General features: G+C 39.5%; 1 protein-coding gene across 2 annotated transcripts in view; it reads right to left on the reverse strand.

Moving 5' to 3' along the window:
* The window catches only part of LOC128698674 (MAM and LDL-receptor class A domain-containing protein 1), a 696795-nt gene that overhangs the window by 10265 nt on the left and 668036 nt on the right, over window positions 1–18494 (reverse strand). For both annotated transcript variants that reach the window (XM_070084847.1, XM_070084846.1), the window contains exons 95-96: window positions 4418–4633; window positions 3586–3790 (exon numbers count right to left, since the gene is read on the reverse strand). In XM_070084847.1, the coding sequence (XP_069940948.1) occupies window positions 3586–3790; window positions 4418–4633 (421 nt within the window). The remainder of the gene's footprint in view (window positions 1–3585; window positions 3791–4417; window positions 4634–18494) is intronic.

Consider the following 18494-nt stretch of genomic DNA (forward strand, 5'->3'; position numbering starts at 1 on the left):
ATTTAAAAGCTCGTGTGAGTGCGAGTTTTCATCAGAGCTGCCTCCTGGTGTTGTTTTTGCAACAATATTATTTGCTATATTCCTCCATTTTAGGTGCCTTAAGTTGAAATCCCCCAGGAGCAAGATGTGGCTGACATCCTTGTCTATGTTGGATATGAGGATGAGGAACTAGATGGGAGCGAGTACTGTGCCTTGTGGAACAGAGCTTTTCACCGTAGCTGCCTCTGACTTTACTCTGTTGACGACTACTCTCTGTGTTCTGTTAGTGAGGAAATTATAGATCCATCGACCGACTTTTCCAGTTATCCCTTTAGCACGCATTTTGTGTGCTATTACTCCATGGTCAAACTTGTCGAAGGCTTTTGCAAAGTCTGTATATATTACATCTGCATTCTTTTTGTCTTCTAGTGCATCTAGGACCTTGTCATAGTGATCCAATAGTTGAGACAGACAGGAGCGACCTGTTCTAAACCCATGTTGCCCTGGGTTGTGTAACTGATGGGTTTCTAGATGGGTGCTGATCTTGATTCTTAGGACCCTTTCAAAGATTTTTATGATATGGGATTTTAGTGCTATCGGTCTGTAGTTCTTTGCTGTTGCTTTACTGCCCCCTTTGTGGAGTGGGGCTATGTCTGTTGTTTTTAGTAACTGTGGGACGACCCCCGTGTCCATGCTCCCTCTCCATAGGATGGAAAAGGCTCGTGATAGGGGCTTCTTGCAGTTCTTGATGAACACGGAGTTCCATGAGTCTGGCCCTGGGGCAGAGTGCATGGGCATGTCATTTATCACCTGTTCGAAGTCATTTGGCGTCAGGATAACATCGGATAGGCATGTGTTAACCAAATTCTGTGGCTCTCTCATAAAAAATTCATTTTGATCTTCGACTCTCAGTCTGGTTAGCGGCTTGCTAAAAACTGAGTCATATTGGGACTTGAGTAGCTCACTCATTTCCTTGCTGTCATCTGTGTAGGACCCATCTTGTTTAAGTAGGGGCCCAATACTGGACGCTGTTCTCGACTTTGATTTGGCATAGGAGAAGAAATACTTTGGATTTCTTTCGATTTCATTTATGGCTTTTAGTTCTTCCCGCAATTCCTGACTCCTATAAGATTCCTTTAGCTTAAGTTCAATGCTTGCTATTTCTCTGACCAGTGTCTCCCTACGCATTTCAGATATATTAACCTCTTTTAGCCGCTCTGTTATTCTTTTCTGTCGCCTGTAAAGGGAGCGCCTGTCTCTTTCTATTTTACATCTACTCCTCCTTTTTCTTAGAGGAATAAGCCTTGTATATACATCGAGTGCCACCAAGTTAATCTGTTCTAGGCATAAGTTGGGGTCTGTGTTGCTTAGTATATCTTCCCAGCTTATATCGGTTAGGACTTGGTTTACTTGGTCCCACTTTATGTTTTTGTTATTGAAGTTGAATTTGGTGAATGCTCCCTCGTGACTAATCTCATTATGTCGGTCTGGGGCTCCACGCATACATGTCTGAACCTCAATTATGTTGTGATCTGAGTATATTGTTTTTGATATGATGACATTTTTTATCAGATCATCATTGTTAGTGAAGATGAGGTCTAGTGTATTCTCCAGTCTAGTAGGCTCTATTATTTGCTGGTTTAAATTGAATTTTGTGCAGAGATTTAAAAGCTCGTGTGAGTGTGAGTTTTCATCAGAGCTGCCTCCTGGTGTTATTACTGCAACAATATTATTTGCTATATTCCTCCATTTTAGGTGCCTTAAGTTGAAATCCCCCAGGAGCAAGATGTTGGGTGTAGGAGCGGGAAGATTTTCCACTCTAAATTATCTGCGCAATTTTCATACCCTGCTACTCTCAATGTGACTCTGAAGCTGCATACAGTCTCTGGTATATTTCCCTTTGTTTGCTTCTATAAATACTCCATCTACCATTTCTTTTTTAGTTCACCTCATCTTTCATAGACCCATCTACTGACATGGCTACTCCCAAATATATAAATACATTCACTTCCTCCATACTCCCTTGAATCTAATAATGTACGTATATCAAGTTTTGCACGGCACAAACTTTTTGTTACTTTTACATGCTCTGTCAAACTCCTCCTCCTAACCCTTTGACTGTTTCGGCCGTGTATATACATCTTACGAGCCAGTGTTTCGGACGTACATATACTCAATAATTCTGGTGGCTTCAAATCAGGCAGGAGAAAGCTGGTAGGCCCACATGTGAGAGAATGGGTCTGTGTGGTCAGTGTGCACTGTATAAAAAAAAATCCTGCAGCACGCAGTGCATAAATAGAGGAAAAAAACTCCGACTATGTTTTTGGATTAAAACGCTGACTTTGAGGTGTATTTTCCCATAGTATTTATGGGTGTATTCTCGTTTTCTTGGTCTTATTTGATAGAATGGAAAACATGTTACAGAAATAGAGATGATTTTGATTAGTTTCACAATGAAAACGACCTTGAAGTTGAACTCAAAGTAGCGGAAATGTTCGATTTTTACCAATGTTCAAAAGTAAGCAAATCACACCACACGTCCAATACATGTTCACTGGGGAGTCTAATATTCTTTCGCTAGTGCACTGATATTATTTATACCATTTTTACAATAATGCAGTAGTCTGCATAACAGTAAATCTTCTATTTTGGTGTGAATAAAAAATGAAAATAGAAAGCAAGAGTAATATAAGAGGGGCCTGGAGACATGACTACTGAACAGAGGATATGTTATTTTAGTGCCAAGAATGTCTACATTGTTTATTCTGGACCCTATTTTGAAATTGGCATATTTTTTTAATTTGCGTGAAATTGGCCAAATTGTCAATTTCTGACCACTTTATTGGGTAGTTGAAATCAGTAAATGGGCAGTTTCTTGTACTCAATTGATAGAAAAAAAAATGGAGCTCTAAAGAAATAGCTATGAGTTTGGTCGACTGGAACAATGGAATTGGCCGAAAATAGGGCTCAAAGTCGGCGAAATCGCCAATGCATATATATCGCTGAGATCGCTAACTTCACGGGAGTGTAATTATGTAAGTTTTCAATCAAATTTCGTACTTTTGGTGTCATTACCATCGGGAAAAGATTCTCTTATCATTTCATAAGAAATTTTTTTTTTTTTTTTTTTTTAATTTTTCAACACCAATAGACACTTCAGGATTTGAGGTTGCGACAGTCAAAGGGTTAATAATCTACCAATAAAACTGTCTCTGGAAAAGACCAACTATGAGAACTTCCACTTTGAATCAGATTCGCTTCTTTGACAGCCCTATCTGTAACTATATAATCCCTCAAGACAGGTTCCTTAATGCTACTGAAGGGCTCTTGAGCCAAGGAATTGTCCTCTTCCTTGGACCAAACCTGGATGCTTTCCATTCTCTAAACACTGTATTAGGTGTTTCACCTAAAACACCAACAACTGTGCCAATGTAAAACATTTAATAGATTTCTTTTTCAGGCTCTTATGAGAAGACAATAGTACCATCCAGGGTAGTTAATATCTACTAACCAAGTACTAACTACAACAGAATCTGTAAAACCAAAGTATCTTATCTGCCCTTATTATAATATTAAAAATGTAATTCTACTTAAGAACAGACATACCTGCAGACAGGGGCATCTCCATTTACAGCAGCACAGTCCCCATTATTTTGGCAGTAGTAGTCAAGACACTGTCCACAAAGAGACTCATCAGCTTTGTAAGCTAGGCACTGTACCTTTCCATCACACAAGTTAGACACCCTCATACATGGAATCTCCATAAAGCGGTCAGCACAGTAGAAGAACCCAGGGTCACAAGGGGTCTTCTCTGCATTGTAATATAAAAGAAATGAAAATCTGAGTTCTCAGAAAATATACATAAATATGTATGATAAAACTGTAGATCATTCAGTGCAAGGAGAGGTGAAGGCTTGATCACTAACAGCCTGACAGGTCAGAGACCAAGACTAAATAGTTAATGGAGGATCAACCATACCACCACTCATGCTGAATGACCTACACAGATTTACTGCTTAATTAAATGTTCTAAGTAAAAATGCATCCTCAAGCCATGCTTTATTATTATATTTTATTTACACTGATCATGTCTTGATTAGTAACTCACCCTAATAGCAAATATATTGTATTCTCAGAAAAGGGAGGAGGATAAAAAGAGACAAATGCAGTATAATGCTATCCTCTGTGGATGATGTTTAACACATGCAGTGTATGATGTTTGACACATGTAGTGGATGATGTCTGACACATGCAGTGGGAGTTATCAAGTCATCTGTTTGTAACCTGATAAAACCCACTGCACTGGCAAAACATAGTCAATAACGGATCACAATATACTGCACGTGTATATCTCTTACCACTATGCTACTATTTTATACCATTATATATATAAACAAAATAAAGGAAAATAAATCATTAAATATACTGTACATTATACCTGGGCAAAGGTTCTCGTCACCATCATTTGGACAATCTGAGATCCCATCACAGAGAAGTAGAGATGGAATACAGGTATGCAGTATGTCATCACATGCAAACTCTGTATCACGACAGGCACTGGGATTTTGTGTAGTGGTAGTGGTAACGGTGCTTATGTTGGAACTTGGAGTTGTTTTTATCGTTGGACGTGTCACCACTGTTGTACATGCAGTACCTATGTAAATGATATTAAATATATTTAATAAATGAAGCAAGATACATGTATGTATAAAAAATTGAATAATGAATCTCCCGACTCATTAATTCCATATATTACATAAGAATACTAGTACAGTGGACCCCCAGTTTTCATCCGGTCTGGATATCGTACAATTCGGATTTCAACCACTTTTTTTCGGCGAATTTTTACCCCGACTTTTGTACATTTGCTCGGAAATCATCCGTATCAGACGCGTCCACCTGGGTCGTTCATATGTTCGTGATACTAATACTAATAATAATCACTCTTGGGCACATTAAATGTCTTATTTTAGGTTAATATAGACATTTTCATTAATCCATCTATGATATTTTCTTCAAAAGCATATAAGAAACAAGTTACGTAGCATATAAACATGCCTTTGTTACTCATTCACTAAGAGTGTCCCTCTAGTCTTAATGCCATAATAATAATACTGAAATGTAATAATAATTACTCTTGGGCATATTAAATGTCTTATTTTAGGTTAATATAGACATTTTCATTAATCCATCTATGATATTTTCTTAAAAATTATATAAGAAACACATTACTTAGCATATAAACATGCAATGTTTATATGCTATAGAGGTGTGCTAGTCAGGCAGTGGGAAAACATTACGTTTTCTCTGGTCCAGCATCAGAGAAAACGTGTATGAATCTGTGTTGGCCCAGTCACTGCCCTTAATCCATAACGTTTTTGTTTACAATTCTCAGCAAGAATTATTCATTACTTCTCCCTTTGTTTATGATGGCATCTAAAGGTAGTTGTTAGAAATGACTAAACTCAGTGAACATGGTATGTCACTGGTAATAATGTGGCTCAGGGCTGCATTAAGTATCATGTAGCTAGGATGTGGAAGAGTTGGTGCAGAAATATCACCCTAACAAAGTTGTTGCAAGCTGTGTTTGCATGATCCAATGACTCCTAGTGCCAGTAAAAGACAAAGAAGGGAAGTAACCCTGGATAGAGCTTTGATACCTGAAGTCCTTATAGAGGGGGATTCCCTTTCCAAACCATAACCTTTCCTCCCTCTCCCCTCCTTGCCATCTTCCATACGCCAATAAGTCTCTTCAATAAAGGTAAAAGTGATTTATATGTTCATTTATCCATTAAAATTAATAATTTATATTTATTTCTCATTGTTTTCTGTATGCAAAACTATAGTTATTCTTTATAAAATACATTTTTTTTAATATTTTTGGGTGTCTGGAATGGATTAATAGGATTTATGTTATTTCTTATGGGAAATATTACTTTGGTTTTTGTCCATTTCAGATTTCGACCAACCTTCTGGAATGGATTAAGGACGAAAACTGGGGGTCCACTGTAATTAAATTTTTTACTTTAGCTTAGTTATAATAATTCCTAAACCTCTCATTCCCTACATATATATGATGAGGGGGGCTCACATGTTCATATGCATCAGAGCATGGTGGTGGAGATTGCTCTGAGCAGGTTTTCCATACTAGACTACTTTTTAATGCATGACCAGATGAGATGTTTCTCACTTTATGTACTGTTAGACATTAACTGAAATTTGGAGATGATTTACATTATTTCCACTAGTAGTGTTAATGTTCTCTTTCTGGGATTAATCATCAAGCCACTAGAAGAATTCACTTTTTCATCACCTAACTAGTATTGTTTCCCAATTTTGTATCTGGTCTCTAAAAATGCAAAAGCTTTGAGTTGTTGCTCCAAATTAGGTCCAGCTCCCCCTATTATGGTTTTGGTCTGAAAATATTTGCTTTTATCACTAACTATTCCTCACTGATATTTTAAACCATCTGAACTTGTGATATGATCAGTTTAGAGATATACAATGGACCCTCGCCTAACGATGGCATCGCATAACATTAAATCCTCCTAGCGATACATTTTAACGCAAAAATTTTGCCTCGGCTAGCGCTAAAAAACTCGCTCAATGCGATTCGTTCGAGACGCGTCCACGTGTGGCCTGAGCCCGCCTCACTTGGTCCGTGGGTGCCAGTGTTTACAAGCCAGCCACTGCGGTTGCATCCAAGCATACAATCGGAACATTTCATATTATCACAGCCTTTTTAGTGATTGCACCCTACAGGAAAAAGGGTGAGAATTACTATGGATATGAAGAAAGAGATCATTGCTAAGTATGAAAGTGGAGTGCGTATCTCCGAGCTGGCCAGGTTATACACAAAACCCCAATCAACCATCGCTATTATTGTGGCCAAGAAAACGGCAATCAAGGAAGCTGTTCTTGCCAAAGGTGCAACTTTGTTTTCAAAACAGAGATCGCAAGTGATAGAAGATGTTGAGAGACTCTTATTGGTGTGGATAAATGAATAACAGATAGCAGGAGATAGCATCTTTCAAGCGATCATATGTGAAAAGGCTAGGAAGTTGCATGACGATTTAATTAGAAAAATGCCTGAAACTAGTGGTGATGCGAGTGAATTTAAGGCCAGCAAAGGTTGGTTTGAGAGATTTAAGAATCGTAGTGGCATACATAGTGTGATAAGGCATGGTGAGGCTGCCAGTTCGGACCACAAAGCGGCTGAAAAATATGTGCAGGAATTCAAGGAGTATATAGACAGTGAAGGACTGAAACCTGAACAAGTGTTTAATTGTGACGAAACAGGCCTGTTTTGGAAGAAAATGCCAAACAGGACCTACATTACTGAGGAGGAAAAGGCACTCCCAAGACATAAGCCTATGAAAGACAGGCTTACTCTGTTGATGTGTGCTAATACTAGTGGTGATTGCAAAGTGAAGCCTTTATTGGTGTATCACTCTGAAACTTCCAGAGGGTTCAGGAAAAACAATGTCCTCAAGGCTAATTTGTGTGTGCTATGAAGGGCAAACAGTAAGGCATGGGTCACTAGGGACTTTTTCTATGACTGGTTACACCATGCATTTGCCCCCACTGTGAAAAATTACCTCCTGGAAAATAAACTGGACCTTAAGTGCCTCCTGGTATTAGACAATGCTCCTGGTCATCCTTCAGACGTGGCAGAGCGACTTTCTGCGGAAATGAGCTTCATTAAGGTCAAGTTTTTGCCTCCTAATACCACTCCTCTCCTGCAGCCCATGGACCAGCAGGTCATTGCAAACTTCAAAAAGCTCTACACAATAGCTATGTTTGAAAGGTGTTTTGTAGTGACCTCAGAAACTCAATTGACTCTAAGAGAGTTTTGGAGAGATCACTTTAGCATCCTCAACTGTGTAAACATTATAGGTAAGGCTTGGGAGGAAGTGACTAAGAGGACCTTGAACTCTGCTTGGAAGAAACTGTGGCCAGAATGTGTAGACAAAAGGGATTTTGAAGGATTTGAGGCTAACCCTGAGAAGCGTACGCCAGTTGTGGAATCAACTGTGGCATTGGGGAAGTCCTTGGGGTTGGAGGTTAGTGGGGAGGATGTGGAAGAGTTGGTGGAGGAGGACAATGATGAACTAACCACTGATGAGCTGCTAGATCATCTTCAACAGCAAGAGGCCAGACCTGAGGAAACTGCTCTGGAGGAGGGGATAGAGAAATTGAGGAAGTTGCCTACTTCAAAGATTAAGGAAATGTGTGCAAAGTGGTTTGAAGTGCAAACCTTTTTTGATGAAAATCACCCTCACACAGCTATTGCAAGCCGTGCTGGTGACTATTACACTGACAATGTTGTGAAACACTTTAGGAATGTCATAAAGGAACGGGAGGTACAGGCCTCTATGGACAGATATGTTGTGCAACAGAGGTCCAGTGACTCTGAAGCTGGTCCTAGTGGCATTAAAAGAAGGGAAGTAACCCCGGAAAAGGACTTGCCACCTCAAGTCCTAATGGAAGGGGATTCCCCTTCTAAACATTAACACCATCCACACTCTCCTCCCATCCCATCAATCATCACCAGATCTTCAATAAAGGTAAGTGTCATGTAACTGTGCATGTCTTCTTCAGTTTGTGTGTATTAAAATTAATATTTCATGTGGTAAAATTTTTTTTTCTTCATACTTTGGGGTGAGAGGAACGGATTAATTTGATTTCCATTATTTCTTACAGGGAAAATGAATTCGCCTAACGATAATTTCGCCTAACGTTGAGCTCTCCAGAATGGATTAATATCGTTAGGCGAGGGTCCACTGTACACTACAGCTCATCCTGTGGCCAGACTTTCCTGGTTGACATTTGTATGCTAGACATTTTAAAGGTGCTCTTGCATCATACTTGGGGGGGAAGGATCACTGGATTTGCACTGGGCATATTTTTTTCTCTAGAGAGCCTCTACATGGATCTCCACCAGGAGCTGCGGTTTTGCTGCTTGTTATGGATTTTATGTACACTATACACCTAGCAACACAGCTTATGGTTGGAGACTGAGTAGAGATTTTGTCATGAGAGCCACTATGTGGTTAGAGAAGTTATGTTCTTTCCTTGCCCTCTTTTGACAGCACTTGAGGTATGCCTCTGTAAGCAATGGGTGGGAGCCCATATCCCTTAAACTGTGGCATATCCAGAAAAAAATTCTTATATGTGTAGGAAAGTGATTTTTTTCCCTCACAGAATGAAAGACTGCATTTTTATGAACAGATTAAAACTAAAATGAGTGGAATCTGATAAAAACTTAAGATTTTATAATGTGTTGAAGTTGGTGAAAAACATAGTGGAACCTCGGTTTTCGTTTGCCCTGGTTTTTGTCAAATTCGGTTTTCAACGACTTTTTTCATCAAAATTTTGTAAGTTTTTGTTCATCACCTTGGTTTTCGTCGATCTGACAGTGGTCCGCCATACTGAACGTGTCCGCCTGCACCCACACAAAGCACCCAGGCGTTCTGAGTCAGTCTGACTTTGTTTCTTGTCAGTAGAAAGTGGTAGTGATGGTGGTAGAGGGTGGTAGTGATGGTGGTAGAGGGTGGTAGTGATTGTGGTAGAGGGTGGTAGTGATTGTGTTCGAGGGTGGTAATGATGGTGGTAGAGGATGGTAGTGGTTGTGATGGTGGTAGAGGGTGGTAGTAACAGTGGTAGAGATAACCTCTCCTCCCTCTCCCCTCCTTTGCCATCTTCCATACACCTACAAGAGTCTTCAACAAAGGTAAAAGTGATGTTAAATGTTCATTTATCCATTTCATTAGTCCTTTATATTTATTTCTAATTGTTTTCTGTATCTAAAACTATAGTTATTCTCTATAAAATGTATTTTTTGTTAATACTTTTGGGTGTCTGGAACAGATTAATTGGATTTACATTATTTTGTACGGGAAATATTGCTTCATTTGAAAACCAAGGTTCCACTGTATTCAGTTGTTGGTAGCAACAGCATAAATCTGCCAGTGATATTTATGTTTTACAATTTCTTGATGCCAATTTTTTTTTTAATTCTGTAATTGCTTTTAATGTTTCACACTATATACACTAGTTTGTTATCATATTAACGTGTTTAAAGATGTTTTGGAACTTCAAACATTGCTCCACTTGGAATATACAGTATAATTTGGTGAAATAATTATTTTTGTCTCTTTTTTTAATTCTTTTTTCTTCTAACAGTTGTTGCAAGGTGTAATACTCCTCAAAACATGGAAATAAGTCGCACTGTTTGACTATATTGGGCTATCCTAGGTTAATTATGTATTTTTACTTTTGAAGGAATATCCTACTCCGTGTCCATAACACTTCCAGACTACTGTAAACCACATACTTAAAACAAAATTCTATGATATTACAATTGTTTCAAGGTAATACTCAGTGAAAGATGAAAATGTCACATTGTTTTACAGTGGGTTATCCTGGGTTAAATCTACTTAGTGTGCTTTGTGGCTGACTTCTACTGTTAGTATCATGAAATTATAATAAATTTGGAATGAATAAGTCATCTTCGTGCAACTTCCACATCCTGTTTGCTGGTAGGGAAGCTGGTGGTGGAACAGCTCCTGATTTCATTGTTTACTTATACTAGTTTGATATACTAGTACACTGAATACACAATCATCATCTGTGTAGTTAACCATGATGCACTATGTGGACCCTCCTGACCCTAGATTTTTTCAGAGGTATGATGAGATTGTAGAAGGCCCCCAAAAAAGTTGTGCTGAGGTAAAAAAAAAATATTGGAAGGTGGAAGATTTGAGGGTACCAAAAACTGTGCATACTAGTTTACCTGGAGTTTACCTGGAAAGAGTTCTGGGGGTCAATGCTCCGTTGGCCCAGTCTGTGACCAGGCCTCATGGTGGATCAGGGCCTGATCAACCAGGCTGTTACTGCTGGTTGCATGCAAACCAATGTACGAACCACAGCCCGGCAGGTCAGGTACCAACTTTAGGTGCTTGTCCAGTGCCTGCTTGAAGACAACCAGGGGTCTATTGGTAATCCCCCTTATGAATGCTGGGAGGCAGTTGAACAGTCTTTGGCCCCTGACACTTACTGTGTTGTCTCTTAACGTGCTAGTGACACCCCTGCTTTTCATTGGGGGGATGTTGCATTGTCTGCCGAGTCCTTTGCTTTCGTAGGGAGTGATTTTCGTGTGCAAGTTCGGTACTAATCCCTCTAGGATTTTCCAAGTATATATAACTATGTATCTCTCCCGCCTGCGTTCCAGGGAGTACAGGTTCAGGAACTTCAAGCGCCCCCAGTAATTGAGGTGTTCTTTCTCCGTTATGAATGCCGTGAAGGTTCTCTGCACATTTTCTAGGTCAGCAATTTCACCTGCCTTGAAAGGTGCTGTTAGTGTGCAGCAATATTTCAGCCTAGATAGAACAAGTGACCTGAAGAGTGTCATCATGGGCTTGGCATCCCTAGTTTTGAAGGTTCTCATTATCCATCCTGTCATTTTTCTAGCAGATGCAATTGATATGTTATGGTCCTTGAAGGTGAGATCCTCCGACATGATCACTCCCAGGTCTTTAACGTTAGTTTTTCGCTCTATTGTGTGGTTGGAATTTGTTTTATACTCTGGTGAAGTTTTAATTTCCTCACATTTACCATATTGGAGTACATAATTGAAATTTCTCATCGCTGAACTTCACATTGTTTTCTGCAGCTCAATGAAAGATTTGGTTGATGTCCACCTGGAGCCTTGCAGCGTCTGCAGATTCGGGTGTCATCTGCAAAGGAAGACACGGTGCTGTGGCTTACATCCCTGTCTATGTCAGATATGAGGATGAAGAACAAGATGGGAGTGAGTACTGTGCCTTGAGGAACAGAGCTTTTCACCGTAGCCACCTCAGACTTTACTCTATTGACTACTACTCTTTGTGTTCTATTTGTCAGGAAATTATAGATCCATTTACCAACTTTTCCTGTTATTCCTTTAGCACACATTTTGTGTGCTATTACGCCATGGTCACACTTGTCGAAGGCTTTTGCAAAGTCTGTGTATATTACATCTGCATTCTTTTTGTCTTCTAGTGCATCTAGGACCTTGTCGTAGTGATTCAGTAATTGGGACAGACAGGAGTGATGGGTGGCGATCTTGCTTCTTAGGACCCTTTCAAAGATTTTTATGATATGGGATGTTAGTGCTATCGGTCTGTAGTTCTTTGCTATTGCTTTACTGCCCCATTTGTGGAGTGGAGCTATGTCTGTTGTTTTAGTAACTGTGGGATGACCCCAGGCATACATCAGGCATACTAGCATACTGGACACAGGTGATAACCTTAGCTAATTTCCTAGAAAATGACTGGGTTTATGCTTGAACAATAAAGGTTTTTACCAATGAGTCAAGTGATCCTTGCTGGTCTCATCCTGAGAGCCAACTTAGGTGCATCTTGGTCCATTGTCTACTCTGATTTTGAATGTGTTTTATTGTCACTTGCTCAATATGCTTCTTTTTGTAATGAGCCAGAAGTGGTCAGCCCAAATCCACACTTAGCACAAGACTGTGGAGTTCTGTTCATAACTGGGCTGTGTCGGAGTCCCAGAAGATTACAGAGTAGATGCCAAAGTGAAGGGTGCTATTTCGAAACTGCTTTATAGCAGGATTTTTTCTCAGTGACACAGATATATACTTGAGATGTATCAGGCCCAGTGACCCTACAGACACAACAAGTTGTACAGAGCTCAAGAGGACATGGGTGGTCCCCTCCTTCAAGAAGAATAGTCACTTTGAGACAGCTCTCTGTAGACTGTGGATCAGGCATGCATCTCACCCAGACATTAGTTTGCAGGTGCACATGTCCCTCTCTGTGTGGCTTGTCTTGCAACTGACTGTGGAGCACATTTTAGCTGGTTGCAAATAGCTTCAGCATTTTTTGTCTTAAATTGCATTTTTTATAATTACTACCCTGATCTTGTTGTCTCTTCTAGAAGTAATTTCATATAAACTCCAGGGAAATTGAAGTGCTTGTAAGGACTTCAGGGAGTTTGTCTTTTGGCATTGAAATTTAATGAGGGTTTTAACTGATGAGTTATTTTAACTTGGTGTGACAGTATTGGCATGTTGTGTTAGTACTTTTTATTTTGTTACATAGTTTAACCAGTGGTGCTTTATTTTGGTTTTTATTTACTTTTTATTGCAAAAAGTGTTGTGTGACCTCACAGGTCAAAGTCCTCAAATATCACAACCTTCTTCCCTGGTAATTACCTAATCAGTCAAGTTATTTCTAGCTACAACTTACAAGTTCACATAACCATCACAATCTCCTTGATTAGGCATCTACAAGTGCAGAAAAAGTTTTCTACTGAAGACCTCTACAATTCTGCAGGCTATAATACTTTGTTAATGTTCAGATTACATGCCTGGTCCTCCAGTATTTTCCATGTGCATATTATGAAATCTCTCTCTCCTGTTCTACAGAGGACATTGTGAGTAAGGTAGTCCCAACAGTTTATATGTTTTGCCAAATCTATGCAAACATTTAATGATCTCTATATTTCTAACTTGAAAATCTCACCTGCTGGGAAAGGAAGATGCAAGGACAACACAGTAATTTAAGAAAGAAAGCACAAATGCTTTGAAGCATACCAACACTGTGTGTGTCTTCTTTCTTTGCTAGTTAGGCTCTGGCACAACAGAACAAATCCATAATTTCATGCTTAACACAACTTGGGACAAATCATACCAACCCTTACTACTGGTTCACAATGTTGTCCATCTTCCAGTGCAACTTCTTGGCAAAAAGTACTTAGTACAGTACTTAACCTGCCTAGTTTCTTAATACAAATGGTGTAAAATAAATCCTGGCTGGTTTTTCACTTCTTTTGCCAGCCTCAGCAACCTGATGCTGCTGGGATACTGCACTGCTAAGATATTTAATAAAATACATATTTTTGTCTTCTTTTGCAGTGCAGTATGGGATATTTTAAGAAATTCAGTCTTTTTTTCTTGTATGGTTTGTTGTCAACTTTTATTCAGAAATTACTGCACTTATACTTAAAACATGCTCCATGTTTCATCCCACATTGAAAGTTTACACATGTTTAACTTGTGATTAATTTTGAGGGCTTTCCTACTCCTGCAGCCTTGCTTCCCTGTATACAGTCTAGTCAACCAGGTTGTTTTAGTGGCCCACAGGTCTACATAGCCATCACAACTTACCTTATTCAGCACTTTAAAGCAGAAAGCTATTGAGCTTTTTTGAAACTTACATCTTCATTCTTGCAGTATTTCTAATATCTGTTAGTATTATATTGAAGCACAGGTAGTAGGTTGGTAGACAGCAACCGCCCAGGGAGGTACTACCGTCCTGCCAGGTGAGTGTAAAACTGAAGCCTGTAATTGTTTTACATGATGGTAGGATTGCTGGTGCCTTTTTTTTGTCTGTCTCATACACATGCAAGATTTCAGGTATGTCTTGCTACTTCTACTTACACTTAGGTCACGCTTCTCATACAAGTACAAGCATATATATACACACCCCTTTGGGTTTTCTTCTATTTTCTTTCTAGTTCTTGTTCTTGTTTATTTCCTCTTACCTCCATGGGGAAGTGGAACAGAATTCTTCCTCCGTAAGCCATGCGTGTTGTAAGAGGTGACTAAAATGCCGGGAGCAAGGGGCTAGTAACCCCTTCTCCTGTATATATTACTAAATGTAAAAGGAGAAACTTTCGTTTTTCCTTTTGGGCCACCCTGCCTCGGTGGGATACAGCCAGTGTGTTGAAAGAAAGAAGATTATACTGAAGAGTCATTAATTGTGTTAATGGCCCCTCTTCTCTTCATTGGGTTTATTCCTCACTTTCTCAATGTATCTTTCACATTAGTTTTCTATAGGGACCAGGCACTCGAATATCTTTCATGTATATATTAACATTTATGTCCTTCATTCCAGAGAAGACTATCTTGGACCTTTGGGGAGTTTTCAAGAGTTTAGATTTTGCATTGATTCTAACAATCCAGGAACTTTGAGGAGTTTGCAATAGTTTAAATTTCTCTTTGATTCTATATGGACAGTATACAGTCTCTGTACATTTTCCAGCTCTCCTATCTCTCTTATGAACCCACAACAATATTAAAACTGAGAGGAAAAAGTAATTTGAGAAGATCAGTGGCATTGTTTCTCTTGTCTGGGGTCTCATAATCCACCCTGTCATTTTCCTGGGTTTTGTTGTATGTGTCTTACTGTGATGTCCAAATGACGGCTCCTCTGTTTTAGTTATTTTTAAGTCCTTTACCAGTATCTTACATTCTATGATATGGTCTGCCTGTGTTCTGTATAGTGTATGTACTCATTTTGAGGTAACCATTCCTTCCATATACACGCAGCTGAAATCTGTCCCCATTCACTATAGTTATTTTCATTTGCCCTTTGGAAGACTAGTCGATGTGTGCAAATTTTTTTCTCTTACTCTATTTTTTTGTTTATAATTTGAGAATGCTTCATCTAATAGGCTTCAAATTTTCAATGATGGTGGACAATAAATAGGAAAGGTTCATGGAATTACTGTCTTGTGCAGGTGTCCTTTGGGCACCTGCACGACAGTAGTTGACTGAGGTTTCTGGCAAATCCTCTTCTAATCAGCTTCACCCTTTTAAATTTGTTGTTTTCTACTTAGGAGATTGGTATTGTTATTAGAGTGTGTAAGTGCCAATTTGTCAATTTTATTTTGAAAATGGTATTGCATTTTTTCTTCTAAAATATCTGACATATACCTCTACTGAACAGATTCAATCTTTAACCCTTTGACTGTCGCAGCCGTATATATACGTCTTACGAGGTACCGTGTTTGACGTATATTTCTTTCATTCAACACACTGGCCGTATCCCACCAAGGCGGGGTGGCCCAAAAGGAAAAACGAAAGTTTCTCCTATTACATTTAGTAATATATACAGGAGAAGAGGTTACTAGCCCCTTGCTCCCGGCATTTTAGTTGCCTCTTACAACACGCATGGCCTACGGAGGAAGAATTCTGTTCCACTTCCCCATGGAGATAAGAGGAAATAAACAAGAATAAGAACTAGAAAGAAAATAGAAGAAAACCCAGAGGGGTGTGTATATATATGCTTGTACATGTATGTGTAGTGTGACCTAAGTGTAAGTAGAAGTAGCAAGACGTACCTGAAATCTTGCATGTTCATGAGACAGAAAAAGAGACACCAGCAATCCTACCAACATCTAAAACAATTAAAGGCTTTCATTTTACACTCACTTGGCAGGACGGTAGTACCTCCCTGGGCGGTTGCTGTCTACCAACCTACTACCTAGGTCTGACGTATATATACTCATAAATTCTAGCGGCTTTAAATCAAGAAGGAGAAAGCTGGTAGGCCCACATGTGAGAGAATGGGTGTGTGTGGTCAGTGTGCACCATATAAAAAAAATCCTGGAGTATGCAGTGCATAATGAGAAAAAAAAAACTCCAACCGTTTTTTTTAATTAAAATGCCGACTTTGTGGTCTATTTTTGTATAGTATTTATGGTTGTATTCTCGTTTTCTTGGTCTCATTTGATAGAATGGAAAACACATTATAGAAACAGATGTGATTTTGATTGATTTTACTATAAAAAAAAACCTGAAAATGGAGCTCAAAGTAGGGGAAATGTTTGATTTTTCCCAATGTTCAAAAGTAAACAGATGATGTCATTTTCTAATAAATGTCCAACTAGCCATTCTAATATGCAGTCATGAATGGATTGATGTTATTTATACAATTATTACAGTATTGCAGCATTTTATTATTAGTTATTATTAGCACACTGGCCGATTCCCACCAAGGCAGGGTGACCCAAAAAAGAAAAACTTTCACCATCATTCACTCCATCACTGTCTTGCCAGAAGGGTGCTTTACACTACAGTTTTTAAACTGCAATATTAACACCCCTCCTTCAGAGTGCAGGCACTGTACTTCCCATCTCCAGGACTCAAGTCCGGCCTGCCGGTTTCCCTGAATCCCTTCATAAATGTTACTTTGCTCACATTCCAACAGCACGTCAAGTATTAAAAACCATTTGTCTCCATTCACTCCTATCAAACACGCTCACGCATGCCTGCTGGAAGTCCAAGCCCCTTGCACACAAAACCTCCTTTACCTCCTCCCTCCAGCCTTTCCTAGGCCGACCCCTACCCCGCCTTCCTTCCACTACAGACTGATACACTCTTGAAGTCATTCTGTTTCGCTCCATTCTCTCTACATGTCCGAACCACCTCAACAACCCTTCCTCAGCCCTCTGGACAACAGTTTTGGTAATCCCGCACCTCCTCCTAACTTCAAAACTACGAATTCTGTGCATTATATTCACACCACACATTGCCCTCAGACATGACATCTCCACTGCCTCCAGCCTTCTCCTCGCTGCAACATTCATCACCCATGCTTCACACCTATATAAGAGCGTTGGTAAAACTATACTCTCATACATTCCCCTCTTTGTCTCCAAGGACAAAGTTCTTTGCCTCCACAGACTCCTAAGTGCACCGCTCACCCTTTTCCCCTCATCAATTCTATGATTCACCTCATCTTTCATAGACCCATCCGCTGACATGTCCACTCCCAAATATCTGAATACGTACATTCACCTCCTCCATACTCTCTCCCTCCAATCTGACATCCAATCTTTCATCACCTAATCTTTTTATCCTCATAAATTACTCTTTCCTGTATTCACTTTTAATTTTCTTCTTTTGCATACCCTACCAAATTCATCCACCAACCTCTGCAACTTCACTTCAGAATCTGCCAAGAGCACAGCGTCATCAACAAAGAGCAACTGTGACAACTCCCACTTTATGTGTGATTCTTTATCTTTTAACTCAACGCTTCTTGCCAAGACCCTCGCATTTACTTCTCTTACAACCCCGTCTATAAATATATTAAACAACCACAGTGACATCACACATCCTTGTCTATGGCCTACTTTTACTGGGAAATAATCTCCCTCTTTCCAACATACCCTAACTTGAGCCTCACTATCCTCGTAAAAACTCTTCACTGCTTTCAGTAACCTACCTCCTACACCATACACCTGCAACATCTGCCACATTGCCCCCCTATCCACCTTGTCATATGCCTTTTCCAAATCCATAAATGCCACAAAAACCTCTTTAGCCTTATCTAAATACTGTTCACTTATATGTTTCACTGTAAACACCTGGTCCACACACCCCCTACCTTTCCTAAAGCCTCCTTGCTCATCTGCTATCCTATTCTCTGTCTTACTCTTAATTCTTTCAATAATAACTCTATCATACACTTTACCAGGTATACTAAACAGACTTATTCCCCTATGATTTAACATTTCTATCTTTATCCCATCAATCCCGGCTGCCTTACCCCCTTTCATTTTACCTACTGCCTCACGAACTTCCCCCACACTCACAACTGGCTCTTCCTCATTCCTACAAGATGTTATTCCTCCTTGCCCTATACATGAAATCACAGCTTCCCTATCTTCATCAACATTTAACAATTCCTCAAAATATTCCTTCCATCTTCCCAATACCTCTA

Source organism: Cherax quadricarinatus, chromosome 14, assembly GCF_038502225.1.
Source record: "Cherax quadricarinatus isolate ZL_2023a chromosome 14, ASM3850222v1, whole genome shotgun sequence".
Taxonomy (NCBI): domain Eukaryota; kingdom Metazoa; phylum Arthropoda; class Malacostraca; order Decapoda; family Parastacidae; genus Cherax; species Cherax quadricarinatus.